Genomic DNA, 27,256 nt, shown 5'->3' with positions numbered 1-27,256 from the left:
AAGGTGGTCTGGTGGGGGACTGTAGACCTCTGGATAGCTGATGGCTGACGCTTTTCCAGGTTGTAACTCTTCAGACCTGTACGCCTACCCTATGTGGACGTCCGACCCGTACACGTACCTATGTGGATGCCCAACCCTTGCGACTACCCTTGTGGGAACAGTTTACAGTTGCTTTTAAACTTGCTAACAGAGCTACAGTTTCTGTCAACTTTTGTTTTAGATTAACTGACTTTAAGTAATTATATACATTTTATGTTTCAGGGTTAAAAATCACAATGACAACTTCTCTTCAGGAGGCATTTGACAAGCTGACTCCTCGTCCTGCTGGGATAATTGACCAGCTCAGTGTGATGCCAAACAACATAGAACCATTAAAAGTGACTGCCAGCGTCTACATCCCATCCCATGGACGCCTGGTTTGTGGCCGTGAAGATGGCAGCATAGTCATTGTTCCAGCCACTCAGACTGCCATTGTCCAGCTGCTACAAGGGGAGCACATGTTACGAAGAGGTATTGGCACATTCTTTTAATGCTGTATGGTAGCTGAAAGCCATCGCTCTCCTTTTCCAGGGACAACTCCAAATGTTCTGATTGCTGCATTTTTGGTGCAACTTCCAGATGTAATGATACTGTCTTTAATTGCATGAATAATGCAGAAATATGTTTTGGGCCCTACAATATAATCACTGTGCAGTCCAACTAAGCAGGAAGTGCACCATTATCTTTGAGGAGCAAATATGAATGCTTCATTGTATGTATATACATATCATACTGTACATGCAAACCTGTTTAAAAAAAAAAAAGAAAATATTTTTGAGAGACCTTGTTACTCTGTATCTCCCGACCACATTTTTACTTCCCTCTCCAGTGCTCCCCTGCTGCTTCTCCTGTGACCAAAACTGGCAGATACCCAGTGCTTCTGGTATTGAGGAACATGTGTGGCCTCCTCTTATTATGCAGTGCTCATGCCTAGTGGCCATTCGCTAGTCATGAGCACTGTCACATGATGATGGAGGTGGTGATGTCACCACTTCCCCTGAGCTCCAACATTGGTATTATAGTGGTGGCCGTAACAGAGAAAGGACTGGCATTTGAGCACTGGACTGGCAAGTACAGACACAGCTTCTTTCCTCCTCACTGGGCAAGGTCATTTTACCTATTGCCGCCAACACCTTTGGGAATTTCCGTAGTCCTTGAGTGTTAAGGGCACTTGGCTGCACTCCCTACAATGCTGTAATGTAAGCTAATTTCTTGGCTACTGCCAGGGAAGCCTTGTGTGTTTTGTCAAGACTGTCCATGCACTCTCTTTGACCCCTGCCAGGACCATGGTTGAGGCCAGAACCAGGTAAGGAGAGCATCTGTGTCTCTCCAAGAGCCTCCAACATGAAAGTGCCGGAGATGGTTAAAAGGTCTGTTTCCAGCAATGCCTACTTGATAAAGAAACGTAGCCTAATGTTTTGTTCTATTTGACTGCTAGTATTTTCAGGAGCAGCTTCATACAGTCTTATCACTACAGCTATTGGGATGGGCTTGAAGCAAGGGAGAGGTGGAAGATAGCATTCAAGTTTGACACTTTTAGCTGGTTGAAGCATTAACATCATTTCAATGATTGTTTCCAGGCTGGCCTCCACATAGAACGTTGCGTGGACATCGCAATAAGGTGACCTGCTTACTGTATCCCCATCAAGTGTCCTCTCGTTATGATCAGCGCTATCTGATATCTGGGGGAGTGGACTTCTCTGTGATTGTGTGGGACATCTTTTCTGGCGAGATGAAGCATATTTTCTGTGTACATGGTGGGGAAATCACCCAGCTGCTTGTCCCACCAGACAGCTGCAGTGTAAGTATCCTCTGTTGAATATCTTCCCCCACATTATAATACCATTGTGTACACCTCCTGTTCCTGGGCTTATCTTTCCTTGGCTTCTGGGTAAAGTTTTGCTTCCACTACTTGGCTACACCAATCCATCATGTCTAATGAGGGCTTTATTTGCCACAGAATCCTTCGTAATTAAAGTGTTGTGGGGGGAGCATTATTGGGGTGCTCAGGAGAGTTTTTTTTCTGGCTGGCAAAAATTCCAGCAGGCGCTTTTTTTTCTCTTAGGACTTTTTTAAGCAGAGCTTTGAGCAGGCTGTTAGGTACTCCTGTTAAAGAACTGCATTTCTGTCCATCCAGTCCTAAAAAGTTGAGTGAGCAATTTAAGGTGTAATGTCTGACAAACCGATATGAGCTGTTTGACTTGCAAATGGATTTTTATTTCTATCCATTTAGTCTTGAGCTATACAAAGCCTTGCCAGACAGCATAGCCAAGATGGTGACATAAGTTTTCTCTGCTGCAATTGAATAGTAACTTCACTTTTGTTGAGAAAAACATTCCCATGTAGGTGATCTATGTACGTTACAAGGATTTTGATGCAAATTCCTACAGTTTTTTGTTATTCTGAAGAAATAGCTGTTTTTCTGTGCAGATTTAATGTGAATAGGAGTGGCTCAGTCTGCTGCTGCACTTGCAGGGTTCTAATAAGGAAAGTGGCAGGGTCTGAATCCATTTAGACATGATTTTCCTTTGGGAATATCTCGCCAAAAATGTATGTATTGCAGGGGATGGCCAAAATCTAACCTGGGAAAATCAATAAGCCAATTACACAAGCGGTAAATTACATTTTTAAGGGGGTTATTCTGTACACCATCTGTGTACAGAAGACCTCCTCCAGGTTGCCATATTGGATTACATTTTACATCTGTGTACAGAAGGGCTCCAGGTTGTCATATTGCATTGCATTTTACAAACAAATTACTGCACTGCAGATTGAAAAGTAAAGGTAATTTTTAATAACATCTAATTACACAATATGACTTGTGTAGCAATAATACACTCCAAACTGCGGCCCAGGGGCCCTTTGCCTTATTCCCTTTCCCTTATTTCCCCCACTGTCAGCAACAGTGGGGCATAGTTCCTGACACTGACAACGGGGGCCTTATTCCTCCCACTGACACAAATGATGGATCCCTATTCCTCCCACTTATACCAGTGATGGGGCCCTATTCCTCCCACTTATACCAGTGATGGGGCCCTATTCCTCCCACTGACACCAGTGATGGGGCCACTATTCCTCCCACTGACACCAGTGATGGGGCACTATTCCTCCCACTGACACCAGTGATGGGGCACTATTCCTCCCACTGACACCAGTGATGGGGCCCTATTCCTCGCACTGACACCAGTGATGGGGCCCTATTCCTTGCACTGACACCAGTGATGGGGCCCTGTTCCTCCCACTTATACCAGTGATGGGGCCCTGTTCCTCCCACTTATACCAGTGATGGGGCCCTCTTCCTCGCACTGACACCAGTGATGGGGCCCTCTTCCTCGCACTGACACCAGTGATGGGGCCCTCTTCCTCGCACTGACACCAGTGATGGGGCCCTCTTCCTCGCACTGACACCAGTGATGGGGCCCTCTTCCTCGCACTGACACCAGTGATGGGGCCCTCTTCCTCGCACTGACACCAGTGATGGGGCCCTCTTCCTCGCACTGACACCAGTGATGGGGCCCTCTTCCTCGCACTGACACCAGTGATGGGGCCCTCTTCCTCGCACTGACACCAGTGATGGGGCCCTCTTCCTCGCACTGACACCAGTGATGGGGCCCTCTTCCTCGCACTGACACCAGTGATGGGGCCCTCTTCCTCGCACTGACACCAGTGATGGGGCCCTCTTCCTCGCACTGACACCAGTGATGGGGCCCTCTTCCTCGCACTGACACCAGTGATGGGGCCCTGTTCCTCGCACTGACACCAGTGATGGGGCCCTGTTCCTCGCACTGACACCAGTGATGGGGCCCTGTTCCTCGCACTGACACCAGTGATGGGGCCCTGTTCCTCGCACTGACACCAGTGATGGGGCCCTGTTCCTCGCACTGACACCAGTGATGGGGCCCTGTTCCTCGCACTGACACCAGTGATGGGGCCCTGTTCCTCGCACTGACACCAGTGATGGGGCCCTGTTCCTCGCACTGACACCAGTGATGGGGCCCTGTTCCTCGCACTGACACCAGTGATGGGGCACTATGCTTCTCACTGACACCAGTGATGGGGCACTCTTCCTCGCACTGACACCAGTGATGGGGCCCTCTTCCTCGCACTGACACCAGTGATGGGGCCCTATTCCTCGCACTGACACCAGTGATGGGGCCCTATTCCTCGCACTGACACCAGTGATGGGGGTACTATTCCTCGCACTGACACCAGTGACGGGGGTACTATTCCTCGCACTGACACCAGTGACGGGGGTACTATTCCTCGCACTGAAACCAGTGACGGGGGTACTATTCCTCCCACTGACACCAATGACGGGGCTACTATTCTTCTCACTGACACCAATGACGGGGCACTATCCTCCCACTGGCACCAACAATTAGAAAGTTTGGAGACCCCTGGTATATGCTATATTATTTTTAATATTTGCTTCCCCCTCCACAAAAGTGGATTTACCGCTTTAAACAATACAACTAGGTCACTTTTCTGCCCTTTGCCTGTAAGCAGCAGTACACTGATGAGCTCATATCTTTGCTTACTCTTTTCCTCCATTCAGTATATTACTTGGCTCATGTACATGAAGCCCCTTCATCTTTCTTCCAGTCTAAGTGATGCTTTTCAAGGGATTACAAGAGGCTGATTCCAAATTCAAATACTATAGTATTTACTAGTTTCATGTAAAAATACATGTTAAGCATTATCTCTCTACTGTTGCAAATAAACAAGCACCTGAAGTGCAGCATTAGAGGAGAGGGAGTATTGTATATGCTCCTCCATAATCTGTTCAGGTATATTCTTTATTCCATAGTACACATAGGGGTGTTCTATTGGATTTAGGTCAGGCGAGCGTGGGGGCCATTCAGTGGTATCAATTTTTTCATTCTCTAGGAACTGCCTGCATACTCTCGCCACATGAGGTGGGGCATTGTTGTGCACCAGGAGGAACCCAGGACCCACTGCACCAGCGTAGGGTCTGACAATGGGTCCATTCCATCCCAATACGTAATGGCAGTCAGCGTCTAGCCTGTAAAGTTCTGTGCATCCTTCCATGAATATGCCATCACTGACCCACCACCAAAACAGTTATGCTGAACGATGTTACAGGCAGCATAACGTTCTCCACGGCTTCTCCAGAGCCTTTCATGTCTGACAGATGTGCTCATGGTGAACCTGTTCTCATCTGTGAAAAGCATAGGACGCCAGTGGCAGACTTGCCAATTCTGGTGTTCAATGGCAAATGTCAATCGAGCTCTATGGTACCAGGCAGTGAGCATAGAACCCACTAGAGGATGTCTGGCCCTCAGGCCACCCTCATGAAGTCTGTTTCTGATTGTCTGGTCAGAGACATTCACACCAGTGGCCTGCTGGAGGTCCTTTTGTAGGGCTCTGGGAGTGCTCATGCTGTCATGCCTTGCACAAAGGAGCAAATACCGGTCCTGCTGATGGGTTAAGGACCTTCTATGGCCCTGTCCAGCTCTCCTAGCATAACTGCCTGTCTCCTGAAATCTCCTCCATGCTCTAGAAACCGTCTGGCAATGGCACGTATTGATGTGCTATCCTGGAGGAGTTGGACTGCCTGTGCAACCTCTGTAGGGTCCAGGTATGGCCTCATGCTACCAGTAGTGACACTGACCCTAGCCAAATGCAAAACTAGTGAAAAACAGTCAGAAAAGATGAGTAGGGAAAAAAAATGTCAGTGGCCTCCACCTATAAAACCATTTCTGTTTTGGGGGTCATCTCATTGTTACCCATCTAGTGAACCTGTTGTTAATTCCATTAACACCAAAGCAGCTGAAGCTGATTAACACCCCCTTCTGCTACTTAACTGACCAGATCAATATCCCAGGAGTTTAATTGACTTGATGCTATACTCTGATTAAAAAGTGTTACTTTAATTTTTCTGAGCAGTGTATATACTTACCTATTTTCAGCCTACTCTGGTCCAGTCACGTAATCCCTGTATCATCCAGCAGCAGCTGCAGGGGAGAAGAGAGCATTCCGCAGTGGCTGGAAATGCTTGGCAGCGGTAATGTCACCCATAGGCTCCTATGGCCCATCCGTTGTTGGCGCTCGCTCCTTTCCCCTGCAGTCGCTGCTGGCTTTTAGAGGGGAGCCGTATCACGTGACCAGACTAAAGCAGTCTGAAAATAGATAAGTGTATACAGTGGGAAAAATAATTATTTGATCCATTGCAGATGTTGTAAGTTTGCCCGCTTATAATGAAATGAAGGGTCTTTAATTTTTATCATTGTTGAATTATAAATGATAGAGACAGAATATCAACAAAAATCCAGAAAAACCACATGATACAAATGTTTATAAACTGAGTTGCAGTTCAGTGAGTAAAATAAGTATTTGATCCCCTACCAACCAAAAAAATATCTGGCTCCCATAGACCGGCTATGTGTTGATGTGGTAAACAGATTACTCTTGTCAATTTTAAGAAGGTGCATCTAATGACAACTCATTATGTGTATAAAAGACACCTGTCCAGAGAATCTTTCAATCCTTACTGTCATGGGCAAGACGAACGAGCTGTCAAAGGATGTCAGGGACAGGATTGTAGACCTACACAAGGCTGGAATGGGCTATGAGACCATCAGCAAGAAGCTTGGTGAGAAGGAGACTGTTGGAGTGATTATTCGCAAATGGAAGAAATACAAAATAACCATCAATTGCCCTCGGTCTGGAGCTCCATGCAAGATTTCACCTCATGGGGTAAGAATGATTATGAGTAAAGTGAGGGATCAGGCCAGAACTACACAGGAAGAGCTTGTGAATGATCTCAAGGCAGTTGGGACCACAGTCACCAAAGAAACCATTGGTAACACAATACGCCACCATAGATAGATAGAAATCCTGCAAGGTCCCCCCCCCCCTCAAGAAGTCTCATGTACAGGCCCGTCTGAAGTTTGCCAGTGAACATCTAAATGATTCAGAGAAGGATTGGGAGAAAGCGCTGTGGTCAAATGAAACCAAAATTGAACTCTTTGACATTAACTCGAATCTCCGTGTCTAGAGTAAGAAAAATGTTGACTATGACCTCATGAACACCATCCCTACAGTCAAGCATGGAGGTGAAAACATTATGCTTTGGGGCTGTTTCTCTGCTAAAGGTACAGGCTGACTTGGCTGCATTAAAGGTCCATTGGACAACAGGGCAATGTGATGTAAAATCTTGGATGAGTACCTTCTTCCCTCAGCCAGAACACTGAAGATTGGTTATTTATGGGTCTTCCAGCATGACAATGGCTCAAGAAGACGCACATTAAGGTCATGGAGTAGCCTAGCCAGTCTCCAGATCTTAATCCTGTATAAAATTTATGCAGGGAGCTGAAACTTCAAGTTACCTTGAAGCCTTAAGGATTTAGAGAAGATCTGTAAAGAAGAGTGGACCAAAATCCCTCCTGAGATGTGTGCAAACCTGGTAACCCAACTACAAAAAAAGTCTTACCTTTTGTGCTTGCCAACAAGGGTTTCTCCACCAAGTACTAAGTCATGTTTTGCTTGGGGATCAAATACTTTTTTTATTCACTGAATTGCAACTCAATTCATAACATTTGTATTGTGTATTTTTTTTTATTTCTGTATTTATTTTTTTAATATCTGTCTCACCTCAATGCACCTATGATAAAAATGATAGACCCTTCATTTCTTTGTAAGTGGGCAAACTTAAAAATCTGTGGGGGATCAAATAAATATTTTCTCCACTGTAAATCTTTCTTACACAGGTTGGTCAGTATAGGTGTCAGTAGTGGGGAGGGTGCATTTTTAAGACTAGTTAGGCTTTGCCTGAATTTCTTGTTCAAACAATTTTATTAACCATAAATCAGAGTGGAACAAACAAAGAGACATTGCTAATGTACACTGGACATTGAAGTGGCAATAGGACATAAAAAAAACAATATGAATGAGGGTCATAGTACAATTGTCTATACATTACTAGCGGAAACAGGTAGGTAAAAGTTGACAACAAAAGACATTATTGTTCCAGCCAATCAAAGTGATGTCTCCCAAATGCATTAAAGAAATAGGGGGAAGTTTGAAGGGGGGGTCAGACAGGGGGGGGAGGGGAAGAGGAACAGCAACAATGACTCCATGAGCGTTCAGCAAGTGTACAATAACCCCTACGTGTTGCGTACAAAGGGCCAATGACAATATTTTTAGCGCATAATACACAAATCGGGAGAAGGAGTGATTCGTCAAAATTAGGCGGGAGGAAGCGCTCTACCCAGGGGCTCCATATGCGCAAGAATTTAGGAATCGTGTCGAGAATTGTGGCTTTCACCTTTGCATGTATCATGGCTTGCGTTATTCTGGTTTTGGCGGCCGCGACACTTAGGGTGGGGGATTTCCAGGATTTTGCTATAACCTGTTTAGCCGCTGTTGTAACTTGCATGGTGAGCTTAAATTGCGAATTGGAGATGCCAGGGGGGCATTGATTGAGTAGGGCGGTTGTTGGGTCGAGTTGTAGGGTGATCGTGCTAAGTGTAGATAACATGGCGAAAATTTCATCCCAAAAGATTCGGGCTATTGGGCAGTCCCACCACATATGGTAATGTGTTCCTGGGTCTGTAAAGCCTCTAAAACAGTTGGGCGAGTAATTAGGGGTGAATTTTGCGATTCTCGCCGGGACCAAGTACCAGCGGGTTAAGACTTTATAATTCGTTTCCAATGCTATAATGTTCTGTGAGGATGATTTTGTGTTGGCCCAAATGCGGTCTCATTCAGACAGATCGAATTCCTTACCCAAATCCACTTCCCACTTGTGGGTATACAGAGGGGGAGACGTGGTAATCGAGGTAGTAAAGAGTGAATATAAGCAGGAGATAAGCCCACGTCTATGAGGGTCTTTGCAGCACGCTCGTTCAAAGAGAGACATGGCGTCTGGCTTTGCCTGAATTTCAAATCTAAACTCCTGCCAGGGAAACCCCTTCACCTACTCTCAGCGAGTATCTCCTATTTTATTTTTTAAATATAATTTTTAAAATAAAGCCTTTAGGACCCGCTTTTAGTTTAGTCCCTCATCCTGTGATCTTTCCCCAAGCCTGCACTGTAATCTGTGCAGAACTGTTTGAAATAAATCATGCGAAGTAAATGAGCAGTGTCCATGCAGGTCATCAGGATAAGATGTGGGTGAAACCATTAGTCTCTCCCACTCAGCAGTGCCCAAGGTCAGAGGACTTACCTGTAGGTGCTAGACCTTGGAGAAAGGTAAGTATAAGTGAGTCATAGAAACTTTAACAAGAGATTTGCTGTGAGTGGGTGCAAGCATAGACTTTTGTGTCTTGTTTCCTTACCTAGACAGAGCTTGCCTTTTAATAACACACAGGGGTGACCCAACACTCTCCTGCTGTGCACACAACTTTCTCAGCTCCAAGATGCCCATGTCTCTCTTTTTTTTTTCCCCTCATCTTGCGTGCTGTATCTTGTCCATTAATTAGCGGCAAACCACTGCTATCTCTTCTGCATATCCATCACTGAAACCACAGCCCAGGATAATGCAGTCAGCAGGATTTCTATTTGATTATCTCAATTATTGCCTGCTATGAAGAAAAAAAAAATAATTACCCTAAATACCATCTCATTAAAAATAAAAGCTTTAGTTAATTCCTTATTATAGACAGCAGTGCGTCAGAAGCTGAGTCTATACCCTGCATGTCACTTGTTTCATTATAGTTTCATGTTAATAAAGAAATATGACATGGAGAGTTCGTAAATATCATTTGTCACTTCGTAATCTGTCCGACCAAGCGCAACATAATGACCAGTAATGGGGGTGGGGAGGCAGCGTTCCCCCTCTCTTCCGGTAACCGTTCTGAAATAGACAAATAATCTGACAGTCTCTGTAAAGTAGAATGCTTAATTATTATGAAATCGGATCAATAAACTAAATTTATTAAGCTGCATTTTTTTACATAGATAGGAGTAATAGGCATTATGCATCATTTACTCACTTTGTATTCTGAAGAGTATCTATAGTATTTGTTAAATAATTATTTATCATGTTCAGAACTAAAATATGTTTTTTAAATATCTTTAAAGGGAAACCATGTTGGCTTTAGGCCAATTTTGTTCTTTTATTCTGTTTTAGAGAGACTGTTGCACTTTACCCATTTAGGACAAAATCTCTTAAGAGCTCACCCTCTGATACTCTTATATAGCTCTATCCCACGTTCTCATTCTGCTCAGTTATAATCACTTCTAATAAAAAAAGGTATTTTATAATATTTTTTTATATCTATACACAAATGTTTTACACTTATTGGGTTATTTTAGAAGGTGAGGGTTTACATATACTTCTGTCTCCTCCCATGTTGTATTGCTTGGGCCTTGCAGCCAGTTGCATTGCATGAACCCTGTCATGTGACAGTGTGACATCCATCAACCTTGTTGTGGTTCCGAGAAGGTTGGAACTGCGAAGCAGTGGAAAAGGTGAGTATAAGTAGTGAGTCAGGGGGTGGACATTGAAGTGATTGTCACTTAATGGTGACAGAGTCCTTCATTCATATATCTGAATGAAAAAAAAATAAATATATATAATAATTTTTTTCTTGTTTACTATATGCTGTCTAAATTGATTTGTTTTACATTTATTGAGCTACTGGCTGGCAGGATTGTAGACATATATGTGTCATCTAGGTTTCTCGCATGCTGAGGAGCTCAAGGGTTTACAAATACTATAGAAAAGACAAACCTTTTCTCAGAATCTGAATAGGTTTGTTTTTGGGTTAGAGAGCCCGGAGGCTTTGTAGAGCTTTGGATAGGATAAAGCCTCCATTTTTAGATCCACATCCTATCAGGTAGCCAGACCTCATTATTAGTCTCAGCTCTGAACAAGTCTTTATATACGTATGTGAACTGATTGAAACTCCGGGCTCTTCTCTTGCATTGTCTGACGTAGAGGTCTGGTACTGAGTGAAAATGCTTGCAGAACACTAAAAAGGTACAAGAACCGCCTGCCTGTTTTGGGAAACCCTTTAGGGGACACCTTGTTAGTCAGGAACTGTCCTGAGTTTAGTTAGTGGCCCAGACAAGCAGATTTTTTTTTATGCCATACAGTCCTCCTACATTGAAATCTGTGTTTCTTGTCCTTTTGAGGACGCAGGAAGTCATTTATTGTCAGGGTATACTAATGCCTATGGAAAGAATGGTCACTGGCAAACAAAATTTGTAGTCAAGCCCAAGATATCCTCTCCTCTGCTCAGCATGCTCCCCAGTTTCTTGACATTGTCCTGTAGTATGTTTGGTTTTTTGGGGGGTTTTTTTTTTTTGGTTTTTGGTTTTTTTTTCATGTGTGCATGAGAAAAGTCTACCACTTTTGCTAACCTTTTCACTGCTTGAGCTGAAGTGTTCATGGCCATTATCTGGATGTACCTTTCCTCAGCTTGACTTTGGATTGCTTTACTCAAACCCCATTGGGTTATGCAGCTTATTATGCACCAAACCACAGTATGTCGCTCGCATACATATATGCAGGGGCTGCAAAAGGCACAAAGGTTCTTGTGCGTCAATATGCTAGTGAGGCAAGACCCATATAAGAATAAATACATTGGTGATGGTTCTAGAGTAATCGTACAATTTTTTTTCCATAAAAATCTTTATTTTAACCATTTGCCGCCCGGCCAATGGCCGTTTGGCGTTGGCAAAAGTGCTTCTGCATTCCATTTGGCTTGCTCCCGCACATGTTCAGTTCGCGCAACTGCAGAGCGGCACAGCGGCGCGATCTGTCACCGGCTGTGTACCTCGGACACGGCCGATGACAGATCTGAGTACCGGCCCCCGTTGCTGGTACCATGTGACCTGCTGTGACCAATCACAGCAGGTCACATGACAGTTATATACAATGGATGGCTTCATTCATGCCATCCATTGTATACTAGTGCCTAGCTGTGAATGGTCACAGCAGGTCACATGCACATGTCATGGGATTAGCTGTGACCAAATCACAGCTAAGCACAAAAAAAAAAAAAAACTGAATCGATTTCATTCTGGTAAATGCTTGCTTATAGCAAAGTAATTCTTTGCTATAAGCAAATTGTGTAAAAAAAAAAAAATAAAAAAAATACTGATCACTTCCCCAAAGTAGTACAGTGTTACTATGGTAACATTGTACTGCTTTGGTCATAGTAAAATATGAAAAACAAATCTTAAAAAAAATAAAAAAAAGTAATAAAAAATTAAAAATAATAAATTAAAAAATATATATATATTTTTTTTTTTCATACTGTCACCAGTCAGTGTCCCTGATCACTGCCATGCCAGTTATATGATGACGCTGTACTGCACTGGTGACAGTATGTAAAAAGAAAATAGTGAAAATAATTTTTTTAATTTTTTCATTTTCCGAAAAATTATGACAAAAAAAATACAACTTCAAAAAACTCGCCATGCCTCTTATGAAGTATGTCGGACTGTCTACTCTGCAAAAAGTGGTCATTTGGGGGATATCTGTACTATTCTGACATTCTTGGACCTCAAGAAATTAGATTGGCCGTCAGTACTTCAGGATTGATCAATATTCAGATATATCCCATAGTTTGTGAACTCTATAACTTTCCTACAAACTAAAAAATACATCCTAATTTGGGTTATTTTCACCAAAGACATGTAGTAGAATACATCTTGGCATAAATTTATGAAGAACAATTATTTATTTGTAAACTTTTATAACAGAAACAAAGAAAAACATGTTTTTTTTCAAACTTTTTGGTCTTTTTTTGTTAATTTAGCAAAAAATAAAAACCCCAGCGGTGATTAAATACCACCAAAAGAAAGCTCTAGTTGTGTGAAGAAAATGATAAAATTTTAGTTTGGGTACAATGTTGTATGACCGCGCAATTGTCATTCAAAGTGTGAGAGCGCTGAAACGTGAAAACTGGCCTGGGCAGGAAGGTGTAAAATTGCCCGGTATTGAAATGGTTAATATTTAATGCAGGGTGCTTCCATCCACGACATTCAGAATACAAAGCATGCCAATAAGAAAGTTCAGCATTGCCCGGCCGCTACTAGAGTGTCCCTCTAACCCTGTGCCTCACTCTGCAGTGTATAGAGTCTCATTTCTTTGCCATCCAAGTCTATTTTATAGCCGCAGTAGTTATATGTGCCCTCAAAAACAGAAGCTCTTGCTTAACTTCTTAACTGAGGGTTTTTTTGTGTTTTTATTTTTTTGTTAGGAAAGGCCTAAATAAGGACAGGGATTGCTATTTTTACAGTGTGCTCGTGCTGGAAGTATCTTTCCTGGGGTTTGACAAACCTAACGAAAAAAAATAAAAATAAGTAAGAGTTAGTACTTTGCATTTAGGTCCAGACTGGCAATTTCTTTTTTTTTTTTACACTTTATGGGCAAACTACAGTTTGTGAGAGGCTGAGCTAGCTGCTCTCACCCCCTCCACAGCTCTTTTTTTTTTTTTTTGTTAACCCATACTTCTCTTTTAAACCTACCATGCCTTGACATGAGGGCTGCCATTGCCGACCTTCATTTAAAAGCCCTAATTGCCTGCCTGTCCCCAGCAGACACTGTGGGGGTTATTTACTAAAACTGGAGAGTGCAAAATCTGGTGCAGCTCTGCATAGAAACCAGTTTCCAGGTTTTATTGTCAAAACATAATAGTACAAGCAGAAGTTAGAATCTGGTGGCTGTGCACGGTAGCCAAGCTTCTGAGTGCATCAGTTTTAGACACCCGCACAGCTGTCAAGTTTGGACCAGGGGCAGTTTCCTTGCAGCTGCTGCATCCATACAGACAGAAATTGAAATGTCTGGAAGTGGATGCACAAAATCACTGCATCCCATGTGGGCAAAGACAGGCCTTTGCACGGATTTAGAGATGGGTACCCCTGCGTAACGGAAGCCATAATCACTAAACTGATACAGACGTGTAACTCAGGAAAGCCAGAGAGAAGTCTGAATTCCTTGTCTACATACTTCTTCTGTGTTGGTGACTTGAAGTTTTAGAGGCAGAGGATTAGCATGACAGCTAGGCAACTAGCATTTTCAGAAGGAAGTCAGCAATGAAAACCTTCATATTTTCTGAACTGGCAGATTCCCTTTAACCCCTTGACGCCGACGGCACACAAATATGTGGCCTCACGGAACTGGGATTTTTTTCCATGGGGCCGCATATTTGCGTACCTGTCTTTGTGCTGGGAGTGCGCCTCTCCGCGCGCTCCCAGCACAGAGACCGTGGTGTCACGGAGAGCCCCGGGTCCCATTCTAACGATCGGGACCCGGGACTCCCGATTCCGGGTCACGTGATCGCTGTGATAACCTCTACTTGGCTATCACAGTGATCAGTCACTGTGCACCCTGGACCCCTTGTTTTTTCTCTCTCTATGAATGGAGAAGAGAGATACATTGGATCTCTCTAACTCCTGACATAGGTGTCCTTTTGTGAACCAGTGGTAATAGATCGCTGTTCAGTTCTCCGGCATTCTCGGAGAACACAGTTCTCCTGTGAATGCAGTTTATGAAGCAGTTCTCCGAACGAAGGGAGAACGGTCTCCAAACGCTGGAGAACGGTCTACAAACTCTGGAAAACGGCTGATTTTACTATAATCTCGCGAGATTACAGTAAAAGATCAGTTTACTAAGCAGAGGTAAATTATCTCTGCTTAGTTTGCGGTCCCTCTGATTCTCCAGCTCTGGGCTGGAGAATCTGGAGGGAGAACACAGATCTCCAGTGAAGGGCTGACATGATCTCCTGAGTGTCATAAACTGTGAATGACCAGAGAATAGCTGAGATCAGTTGTATCGCAGCTATTCTCTGTGTCATAAAAGGACACCATAGAGAGATAAAAAAAATGTTTGTAAAAAAAAAAGATAAATAAATATTAAAAAATAAAGAAAAATACCTAGATAAAGGTTTGATCTAGTTCAGTACCAGGGTTAGTGTTTGGGTCAAGGTCAGGGTCAAAGGTCAAGGTCAAATGTCAGGATTTAAAAAAAATTGGTATCAGTGTCAGCGTTAATGTCAGTGTGTCAGTTTTGTTTTAGGTAAAAATAAAAGACAAAAACAAAATGCGCACTATTGTTTCTGGGCTGTACTACGGGTACAAACAACAAATAACATACACATATATGGTATCACTGCAATCGTCAAGAGCTGGAGAATTTATTTTGAGTTGTTTTATGGAGGTAGGTTATGGTCGTAACAAGAAACACACAGCTAAATTAAAAAAAAACGATTTTTTTTTTTTTTTACTATTTTGGGGCAGTTTTCCTTTTGATAATAAAAAAAAATTAGGAGCTATCCATTACCATTTACCACCAAATGAAAGCCCAATTTGTCCTGAAAAAAACAAGGTATAATCCACCTGGATGTACAAAGTAGGTGTGATGATACGTACGGTTTTACTAACACATGTCAACGTTGCAGAATTGTGCTTAGGCATTTAGATTTGTGTTACCCTTAGGCATGAAGGGGTTAAGCTCCAGGTCTGTGGCCTTGTACATACTGTACAGAGATTGTTGCTAGTCCTGTAATAAAATCTAGCTTGGAGTTTTAAACTGTGTTGTGTGTATTTTTCAAAAACACTTGCTGTGTCTTTTGTTCTTCAGGCGCGAGTCCAACACTGCATCTGCTCAGTTGCCAGTGATCACTCTGTCGGCCTCTTAAGCCTCCGAGAAAGAAAGTGCATCATGTTGGCTTCTCGCCATCTCTTTCCCATCCAAGTCATCAAGTGGAGACCATCGGACGATTATCTGGTGGTTGGCTGTTCAGATGGCTCTGTCTACGTCTGGCAGATGGATACCGGTAAGTTCTTTTCCACTAAGGATACCTGTTCTTTAGATTAGACTTACTGTAATAGAAAGGGCTCTTGAGCCCAATGAGTGCACTGGAATAAAATACCCCTGTGACTAATGGACTAGGGGTCCTTCTCGTATGTGTTTGCCTGCAGTGTCATGCGTGTGTTTATAGTAGGTGCACGCAGGATCTATGCAAGCTGTTGAGTTCTGTGTGGTGTCTGCTGTGCTGCAGGGGCCTATGGAAATAATTGATGGCTTTGTGAAGGAAAACATTCCCCCCCCCCCTCACTTAATTTTACAAAACTGCAAAGAACACTTTGCAGTTTGTGACAATAATAAAATATTTGCAGTTTTACTGTACATTCGTTTTAAAAACGGTAATATTAAACCTGTTTTTAAGCACTTTCAGCTGTTGATTTAATCACTAAGTATGCAGCTTTATCTTTTATCCTTACTTATGCTTCTGTTTATGCTGGTGCCATGATCACTGCCCTGATTTCCTGTATCAGGGTGGCTCCTTTCTTTTGCAGCGTCCTATGGAGCCACCCTTGCATGCAGGAACTGGAGCTATCTTTCTGTGCTATCACTGGCAAGGTACTCCCCTGCTCCTCCTTTCTCCAAGCTAACAGATTGACTCCACACTACACTGGTAACTCTATCTTTAAAGACTGGAAGTTCAGGGAAACTGAGCAAGAGCCAGCAGCATTTAAAGTTGGAAACCACAAGTGCTGGGGTAAGAATGTTAAAGTGGTTGTAAAGTTTGAAGGTTTTTTTTTTTTTTTTTTACCTTCACGCATTCTATGCAGAAAAAGGTAAAAAACCTTCAGTGTGCAGTACCTGCCCCCCCCCCCCCCAATACTTACCTGAGCCAGCGATGTGCAAGAGTGCAGCGGCTCTCCCAACACTCTTCCTCCCCATTGGCCCAGATACAGCAGCCATTGGCTTCTGCTGCTGTCATTCACAGCCAGTGACGAGGGAGTGGGGGGCATGGCTGAGCCATGCTCTCTGTGTCTTCTGAACAAACAAAACCAGCTCAGGAAAGAGCAGGCATGAGTTTCCCCATAGCATGCAACTTGCTTTGGGGGTATTTGGCAAGGGGGAGGGGCTATAAGTGCCCGTGGAATACCTGAAAAGAGGATCATGATTGCTCTGTGCTAAAATCACTGTACAGAGAAGGTAATTTATAACATGATTGTTTAAAAATAAATAAATTACCTTTTACAATTAGTTTATAATAGAATAAATACACTAAATTAATGGTTTAATACTACTTTAAAGTGTGACTAAACCCACAACAGTGATATCAGTCTGTATATGCAGTAAACATGCTTGTTATACTCACTGTGGAACCTAAGGGGGTAATCCTCTGCATTGTGTAAAAAAGGATGTTTGATCCTGTCTTCTCTGATCTTCCCTTTCTACTGTCCCCAATCCATCTGCTGATAGAACAGAGCCTTGGGGGCAAACTGCATATGCTCTGTTCTGTTTGTATTGCTAGAGGTTTACTTTTTTTTACTAAAATAATTGCATTTCCATGTTGTGTGTACTGTGGGAGACCAGTTATAGTGAATGCAGGGTCCGGGGAGACCAGATATAGTGAATGCAGGGTCCGTGGAGACCAGATATAGTGAATGCAGGGTCCGGGGAGACCAGATATAGTGAATGCAGGGCCCGGGGAGACCAGATATAGTGAATGCAGGGCCCGGGGAGACCAGATATAGTGAATGCAGGGCCCGGGGAGACCAGATATAGTGAATGCAGGGTCCGGGGAGATCAGATATAGTGAATGCAGGGCCCGGGGAGACCAGATATAGTGAATGCAGGGCCCGGGAGACCAGATATAGTGAATGCAGGGCCCAGGGTTTAATAACACTTTAAAGCCTAAGTTCACCTTGGCAGAAAAAAAAATACATGCCTGTATTTTGGAAAAAAAACTGTGCATTAATTATTTTTGTTGCATGAGCATGGAAAGCATTGCACCCGCAATCAATAGATCACAACTGCAATGTGGGCTCTTACAGACATGTCCTCTGGCTATCACACCATACCTGTTAAAGCTGGAGAATGTCAGTAGCCTGTAAGAGTGCTCATGGGCGATCTGTGAATGAATGACGCCTTTGTGTGGGCGGAGCTCCGCACAGCTACTCTGTTTTTGAAAAGTGACAGCAGGTGCATGGAGAGGAACAGCGTCACAGCGATGGGCACTGGGGGGAGGGGAGGCAGAAGGAGGTGAACTTCTCCTCCTAAGTGCTATCCAATTCAAAGCTGCTCAGTTTAAGGCGATCACAAGAGACCTGTTCTGTCCCCACATGAAGGCGAATGCAGGCATAACTGATAATGGCTGTGTAACTTCCTACCTTCGTATCCAAGCAGTGGAGCAGACCGGACCGGCAGATAATCAGGTTAGACGGATCCAAACGTATACACGGGAATGAAATCAGCGTGGGTTTATTTGATCCAAATACAGCAAAAACAGTGATACAATACTGTAAGGTAGTAGAGGTATTGATGCTGTCCTGTCATATCTTTCCTGAGGCTAACTGCTGGTCAAAAACTGATGCCTTCACAAGCCCAGGGTATTGAATGTCCTGTCACACAGCTATAAAGCACATAAAATGGCTGCAGGAAGTGACCAAAACCAAGGCTTGCCTAAAACCACGCCCAGCAGAGGAAAAACTTTACTAGCAAAAGCAGGGGCATGCAGCATGCAAATTCTGGCCAGCAGATGGCAGCAACAGATCAATACATAGAAACAAACATGGTGAAATAAGAATTGGTGATACAATGCACAGTTAAATAACAAATATGAGAAGAACAGCACAAGACCCAAAATATTTCTTGCAATTGAAAGTCTTAAAGCTGAACTCCTGATAAACCGCAATACACAATATCAAAATTCTTTTAATGAAGAAGGGTTATGAAGAAAAACAAACCTCCATACTCAACACCATGATGCAGCTGTCCTACGTTGGCTGTAAGATTGAGAACTGTGTGATCACATGACCACTGATCACTCAGTTCTTAGTATGTTTGGGGCAGAGAGCAGTGATTGTCACCGCTCTCCTCCTCCCTGAGGAGGGGGCTGACACAGCTGGCTCCAGATTTCAGCCATGCACGGAGAGGCAGAGCCAGCTGTCAGTCAGGCAGCTGGGTGGATCCTGAAATTATTGTTGCTATTCTTCCAGAGAGCAGTTCTTCCTCGGCAGCTGAGAGTGGGCAATAGCCCACTCTCAGCTGACTCGGGGTCACAGGAGAACAAAAGTAAGTTAATCCCTCAGGCCCACAAGAGAAGTATAGCCAGAAAAGCTTTGGCCATACATCTCTTTTAAACACCATTAAAATATACACTGTTACTGTTTCTGTTTAAATTATGGATGCACCGAAATTTCGGTGGCCAAAACTTTTCGGCTGAAAACGCCCCTTTTGGCCTTCGGACGAAATGAAAAAAAAAAAGGAACCGATACAGGTGCTGAAAAAACGCCGCCCCTTACCTCTGCTGGCTGTTGCTGCCACTGGCCGCTGCTCGGTAGTTAAGCCTTACCTGAGAAACCATCAATCCCGGCGCTGGTCATAGAGATGAATGAAGGAAAGATGGCCGCCACACATTTCTATGCCCTTGGAGGACCAGAGAAATGTCACTTCCCGCTCTGGCCATTTTTTTTTTTTAAAGCACTAGCACTATTTTTTTTGATCCAATGCTTTACATTGCAGAGGAGAGATGTGGGGTCTTATTGACACCATTTCTCTCCATAAAGAGGACCTGTCACTAATTATTTCTATCATAAGGGATGCATACATTTCTTGTGGTAAGAATAAGTGATTACATTTGTTTTTTTTTAAAGGAACAGTCAAAAAACAAAAACATTTAAAAAAAAAAAAAGTTTAAAGTGCCCCTGTCTCCCCTTGCTCGCACATAGTGGTGAACGCATACGTAGGCTATGTCCACATATGCAAATGGTTTTCAAACCACACACACGAGGTATCCCCACGAATGTCAGAGCAATAATTCTCACACTAGACCTCCTCTGTAACTTTACACTGCTAACCTGTAGAAATTTTTAAAGCATCACCCACGGAGATTTTTAAGTACCGCAGGTTAATGCCATTGCACGAGCGTGCGCAATTTCAAAGCGTGACATGTTTGGTATCTATTTATTCGCTGTAACATCCTTTTTCATATTTTACAAAAAAAATGGGTTATATATTGTTTTTTTAATCAAAGTGTACTTTTTTCCAAAAAATATATATTCATTTTTAAAAGTGCAAGTGCGTTTCATTTTCGGCACCAGAATTTTCTTTTCGGTGCACCACTAGTTTATATGACTGCATCATCACCTGCAAAGAGCCCTTGCACTTCTGTCAAGTCTGCAGTTTAGCATCATAGCCTGGTCACGGTCCACAACTCTAGTCTGTGACTGGGCAGTGAAGGAGCAGCAGCACAATGATGAGACATCTCTGCTGTTTCCTTCTATCCAGCCTGTGTGCGCTGCATTAGGCTAGGCTTACACCTATGCAGTTTGAATTTGAGTTTTGCATTTTTGCACCTGCGTTTTTGCCACAATTTTGATGTATTTTGTGGGGTTTTTTTTTTTTTTTTTGTTGCTAGGCAGATTTAAAACGCAAAAAAGCATAAAAACCGCACTACATGCTTTCTGCAGCATTTCCATCGAAGTCTGTAGAACCAAAAACACAGCTTTTTGTGCTCAAAGTCCCTAACCCTTTCCAAAAAACGCAGCGTGTGAAAACACCGAGATGTGAACGTGTCCTAAAGGAAATCATGTTAAATAGACTGTACTGCGTTTCTGCAAAATTTCAATTCACTATTGCTAGTATGCAGTATTTACCGAAAATAGCAAAAACACTCTGTAAATACCCTATAGAAAATGAAAAAAAGTGAGCGCTGATCCTAGAAAGCAGCTAAGCACTCTAAGTAACCAATAAATACTTATACAGAATAATATAAATAAAACTGCGCTAAGTAATAAATCTGAAAATTGTCCACTGTAAGTCCAGTTCATATAAACGTGCCAGGTGACAAATGGAAATCCACAATGGTGATCCGTGAGGAAGTAGCAGAAATGCGCACTCACCAGAAGCCGGATATATATATAAGCAGTATATATCAAAAGCTCATGGATCCTCGGTCAAGAAGAAACAGGTCTGGTCACTGTGGATTGGCCTTTCCTTTCCTCAGGGTGCAGAGCAAAATTCTTCCTCCTCTTAGGTGGATGCTTGAATTCCTAATAAGGACTCTGCAAAGAGGTACCCCTACCTACTTTTGTGTATTTCTTCATACCTTCCATAAGGGTATTCTTGATTTTTTTTTTCCTGCAACAGTGGGCCTCCATTATTTTCCACAAAGTCAGGTGTCCTTATTAGGAATTCAAGCATCCACCTAAGAGGAGGAAGAATTTTGCTCTGCACCCTGAGGAAAGGAAAGGCCAATCCACAGTGACCAGACCTGTTTCTTCTTGACCGAGGATCCATGAGCTTTTGATATATATCCGCCTTCTGGTGAGTGCGCATTTCTGCTACTTCCTCACGGATCACCATTGTGGATTTCCATTTGTCACCTGGCACGTTTATATGAACTGGACTTGCAGTGGACAATTTTCAGTTTTATTACTTAGCGCTGCACTTTTATTTATATTACTCTGTAAATACCGCATGAAAAGACCTTAAAGTCAATTCACAAAAGGAAATAATGAAATTCATGCTGCAATTAACCGCTTCCATACCGGGCACTTTTACCCCCTTCCTGCCCAGGCCAATTTTCAGGTTTCAGCGGTCACACTTTGAATGACAATTGCGCGGTCATGCAACACTGTACCCAAACTAAATTTTTATCATTTTCTTCACACAACTAGAGCTTTCTTTTGGTGGTATTTACCATATTTTCCAGTGTATTTCCCCATGAAAATCTGCTCAAAAGTCGGGGGTCGTCTTATACGCCAGTATACGGCATGCTGACACTTGGTGTCAGGGCGGCACTTTTTAGGGGGGCGGCGCGGTGCCGCCGCCCCCCCCCCTTCCAACGGAAGGGACACTAAGTACAGGGGCAGGCAGGGGGCTGCTGTTTCTTACCTGGCTCCGGTCCCAGGCCCACGACGATCCATGTTCGCGCAGCCGGGCAGCTCCGCTTCCTCACCGGTGATTGGGCGCCAGAACTGTAGCTCAGGAAAGGCACACAGGCGGCCAATCACCGGCGAGGAGGCAGAGCCGAGCGGCCCCGCGAAAATCGAGTGAGGGAGCGGCCGGTAAGTGTGCTGTGCAGAGGTGCTGCTGCAATCACGTATGCTGGCTGCAGCAGCACCATGCTGGAACAGGGGTCAGCAAGTGTCATTGGTGTCAGTGGGAGGAATAGTGCCCCATCATTGGTGTCACTGATACTAATGATGGGGCATTATTCCTCCCACTGACACCAACGATGGGGCACTATTCCTCCCCCCCACTGACACCAACGATGGGGCACTATTCCTCCCCCCCACTGACACCAACGATGGGGCACTATTCCTCCCCCCCACTGATACCAACGATGGGGCACTATTCCTCCTCCCCACTGACACCAACGATGGGGCACTATTCCTCCCCCCCCACTGACACCAACGATGGGGCACTATTCCTCCCCCCCCACTGACACCAACGATGGGGCACCATTCCTCCCCCCCCCACTGACACCAACGATGGGGCACTATTCCTCCCCCCCCCACTGACACCAACGATGGGGCACTATTCCTCCCCCCCCCACTGACACCAACGATGGGGCACTATTCCTCCTCCCCACTGACACCAACGATGGGGCACTATTCCTCCCCCCCCCCCCCCCCCCACTGACACCAACGGTGGGGCACTATTCCACCCCCCACTGACACCAACGATGGAACACTATTCCTTTCCCCACTGACACCAATGATGGGGTCATCATTGAATAGGAATAGTGTCCCATCATTGGTGTCAGGGCGAGGAATCGTGGCCCATCATTGGTGTCAGTGGGAGGAATAGCACCCCATCATTGGAATACCATACTGAAATACCATACCATATTGAAATCAAATCTGATGTTTTTTAATTTTTATTTGGTGTGCGTTGGAAGAGGGGTAGTCTTATATGGCGAGTATAGCCCAAACCCTATATTTTATTAGGAAACGTAGGGGGTCGTCTTATACGCCAGTTATCTTATACGCCGGAAAATACGGTAATCACCTGTGGGTTTTTTTTTTTTTTTTTTACTAAATTAACAAAAAAAATTTTGAAAAAAAAAAACAAGTTTTTCTTTGTTTTTGTTATAACAATTTGCAAATAAATAATTGCTGTTCATACATTTAGGCCAAGATGTATTCTGCTACATGTCTTTGGTGAAAATAACCCAAATCAGTATTTATTATTTAGTTTGTAGGAAAGTTATAGAGTTCACAAACTATGGTATAGATCTGAAAATTGATCAGTCCTGAAGTACTGACAGCCAATCTAATTTCTTGAGGCCTAAAAATGTCAGAACAGTACAGATATCCCCCAAATTACCCCTTTTTGCAAAGTAGACCGTCCGACGTACTTCATAAGAGGCATGGCGAGTTTTTGGAAGTTTGTAATTTTTTTTTTAATTTTTTGGAAAATTATTTTAACAATTTTTTTTTTTTTTTTTTACATACTGTCACCAGTGTAGTACAGCGTCATCATATAACTGGGGCGTCAGTGATCAGGGATACTGACTGGTGACAGTAGGGAAAAAAGATTGATAATTTTTTTTTAATTTTACTATTTTATTTTTTTATTACCTTTTTTTTTCTCTTTTTTAAAGATTTTTTTTTTTCATATTACACTGACCAAAGTAGTATAATGTTACCATAGTAACATTGTACTACTTTGGGGAAGTGATCAGTATTTTTTTTTTTTTTTTTTTTTACACAATTTGATTTCTTTGCTATAAGCTAGCATTTAACTGAATGAATCGATTTCATTCAGGTGTTTTTGTGTGGTGATTAGCTGTGATTTGACTACGGCTAATCACATGACACAGATGTGCTGTGATTGGCCCAGCCTGTGCATGTCCATTCACAGATAGGCACACTTGTATACAATGGATGGCATGAAAGGAAGCCATCCATTGTTTACAACTGTCATGTGACAGTGAGAGCGAGTGTGAAAGAGGACCTAGTTGATGGAGAGTGTGATGAGGCTGAAGTATTTTGGGTGGAACTGCACATGGAGGTGCGTACTATAAAGGTAATCATTGGAGTTTGTTATAGTCCTCCCAGTGTTAATGAGGAGGTGGAAACTCAGCTCCTAGCACAGATCGAAAGGTCTGCAAGGGCTGGGACAGTAATCATAATGGGGGATTTTAACTACCCGGAAATTAACTGGAGTAATGGTACTGCTGGAACAGTTAAAAGGGCAAAAATTTTTAAACCTACTACAGAACAATTTTTTTGGTACAGTTCATAGAGGCCCCAACTAGGAATGATGCTCTGCTGGACCTGGCAATCTCAAACCATGCAGAGCTTATTACGAATGTCCATATAAAAAACACCTGGGTAGCAGTGACCATAACATGATTTCATTTATTGTTGGCTGTAAACAGCGAGCACATACGGGAAAAATAAAAACACTGAATTTCAAGAGAGCTACTTTTCCAAGACTGAGAGCTGCTCTCCAAGACTTAGACTGGGAGGGAATATTGACATCGATGAACACAACACAGAAATGGGAGTTCTTCAAAAAGACTGTATGTGAACACAATGCAAAATATATTCACATGGGCAACAAGTTCAAAAGGCTAAAAATCAAACCTATGTGGCCTATGGCCAAAGTTAAAAAAGCTATAAATAATAAGAAAAATGTTTTATTAAATATATAAATGAAGGAACACTATCATGGTTTAAACATTACAAAGAATAGAACAGACTAGAAAAGCTACAATTCTGTGGAAATTGTGTGAAGTGTTCTTGCCTCCACCAGTAGTCTACAACTGGAGTGGGCGGAGTAACTGGGTGGAGTGGCTTGAGTAACTGTTGTGTGGTTGGAGTGGCTGGAGTAACTGTGAAAAGGTTGGACTGGGCAGAGTAACTTTATGGAGTGGGCAGAGTAACTGTGTGGAGTGTTTGGAGTGAGTAAAGATAGTAAACATTACACTAACCAATTGAATGATCAAATGGTCGTAGTTTTAAAAACTATAAATCCTACAGCAAAGAGCTTTATATTGTGAGAATCACAAGACCCAGACCTACATTTTGATGCATAGTATGTTTCTGAAATATTAAAAATGAAGGCACAGTTGCAGTTTAGAAATTGCCCTTCAAATTTGAGGTGGCTAGAGTGGAGTTTCAATGAATGTCAATGGGCGGCGTGAGTTGCAAACAAATGGTCATATTGTGAAAACTATCAGGACTATGGCTTAGCCGTGGACATTTGTAGTGGCAGCAGGGATAGCTAAACGTTTTGATATAAGATTTGTGTAGGTGGGCTTGAAAATGAGGGAGTGACAGCAGTTTAGAAATCATGTCCTGATTTTTCAGCTCACACTCTAGTTTTGAACATTCCGCCATTCATTCCTATGGGACCAATTTCACCACAAAAACGCCGATATTTTGTGAACCATTCGGCAAAATGTTCCACAAAGTAATAGCACACCAATCGGGAACAATCCGCACGTTTCGGTATATTACTGTCTATAGTGTAAAAACTGTGGGAGGAGTTAGGGTGGTAAATTTGGCTATAATAAGAATATATATGTGAGATAACAGTAAGTGGTCTTGCCATGCAAGAACGCTTAAATATGCAAAAAGGAAATAAAGACATCAAAAATTGAAAACGAACGACAGATTGCAAAAGATAGCAGGACCAACCTCAAAAAATTCTTCAAATATATTAATATTAAAAAGTTCCGGTCCGAGCATGTAGGCCCTTTACAAAATAATCTAGAGTGGGTAACTGGGGACAAATAGAAGGCAAATTTAATAAATCCCTTCTTCAGCTCTGTGTATATAAAGGAGGATGGGGGAGCTCTTGTCCATAATGGACATGGTACTGACACAGCTCCAGATGATCCACATTGGCTCACAATTGATATGATCCAGAAATATTTACACAGAATAAAAGGTGAATAAATCACCTGGACCGCATGGCATACACCCACGGGTCCTTAAAGAATTGAGCTCTGTCATTTCACAGCCATTGTTTCTAATTTTTAGGGACTCTTTAATGACTGGCATAGTACCACTGGATTGGCGTAAGGCCAATGTGTTGCCAATATTTAAAAAGGGGTCAAAATCTTTACCAAGTAACTACAGACCTGTTAGTGTAACTTCTATAGTTGGGAAGATACTGGAGAGTTTAATAAAAGACCACATAGATGAGTTCTTGCTGGAAAAAATATTTTAAGCAACAGACAGCATGGATTCATGAAAGACAGAAGTTGTCAAACAAATCTGATTTCTTTTTATGAGGAGATGAGCAAAACCTTGGACAGAGGGGTGGCTGTGGACGTGGTATACTTGGACAGAGGGGTGGCGGTGGACATGGTATATTTGGATTTTGCAAAAGCGTATGACACAGTGCCCCACGCACGGCTAATGTGTAAGGTAAAGTCTACAGGCTTGGAAAAATCTGTATGTAAATGGATATATTTATAAACGATATCGGGTCTGGGATTATAAATCCCATGTCAGTCTTTGCAGATGACACCAAGCTGTGCCGTGGAATAACGTCCTTACAGGATGTCTCCAATTTACAAGCCGACCTCAATGCTCTGTTTAATTGGGCAACTATGTGGCAAATGAGGTTTAATGTTGATAAATGTAAGGTTATGCACTTGGGGGCTAAGAATATGCATGCATCATACATACTAGGGGGGGGGGTACAACTGGGGGAATCAATGGTGGAGAAGGATCTGGGGGTTCTGGTAGATCACAAGCTTAATAATGGTATCCCCCCCCCCCGGTACAAATCATTAGTAAGACCTCATCTGGAATTTGCAGTTCAGTTTTGGGCACCAATTCACAAAAAGAACATTGGGGAACTGGAGAAAGTACAGAGAAGGGCAACCAAACTGATATGAGGCATGGAGGAGATCAGCTATGAGGGAAGATTAGAGGAACTGAATGTATTCTCTCTTGAGAAGAGGAGATTAAGGGAGGATATGATCTCCATGTATAATACATTAGGGGGGATATGATCTCCATGTATAATACATAAGGGGGGGGGGGATATGATCTCCATGTATAATACATAAGGGGGGGGGGATATGATCTCCATGTATAATACATAAGGGGGATTGATCTCCATGTATAATACATAAGGGGGGATATGATCACCATGTATAATACATAAGGGGGGATATGATCACCATGTATAATACATAAGGGGGGATATGATCTCCATGTATAATACATAAGGGGGATATGATCACCATGTATAATACATAGGGGGGGGATATGATCACCATGTATAATACATAAGGGGGGATATGATCTCCAT

At 43.0% G+C, this 27,256-nt stretch overlaps 1 protein-coding gene across 4 annotated transcripts in view; it reads left to right on the top strand.

The window, feature by feature from the left end:
- The window catches only part of WDR7 (WD repeat domain 7), a 591,021-nt gene that overhangs the window by 84,526 nt on the left and 479,239 nt on the right, over positions 1–27,256 (top strand). For all 4 annotated transcript variants that reach the window (XM_089690073.1, XM_089690072.1, XM_089690071.1 and 1 more), the window contains 3 exons: positions 262–510; positions 1,620–1,840; positions 15,596–15,791. In XM_089690073.1, the coding sequence (XP_089546199.1) occupies positions 262–510; positions 1,620–1,840; positions 15,596–15,791 (666 nt within the window). The remainder of the gene's footprint in view (positions 1–261; positions 511–1,619; positions 1,841–15,595; positions 15,792–27,256) is intronic.

The sequence above is a fragment of the Staurois parvus genome, unplaced genomic scaffold (genome assembly GCF_062004578.1).
Source record: "Staurois parvus isolate SC_StPar_1 unplaced genomic scaffold, SC_StPar_1.0 ptg000513l, whole genome shotgun sequence".
Classification (NCBI taxonomy): Eukaryota; Metazoa; Chordata; class Amphibia; order Anura; family Ranidae; genus Staurois; species Staurois parvus.
The sequence above is the reverse complement of the archived record's forward strand: the minus strand, read 5'-3'. Positions and strand labels throughout refer to the sequence as shown.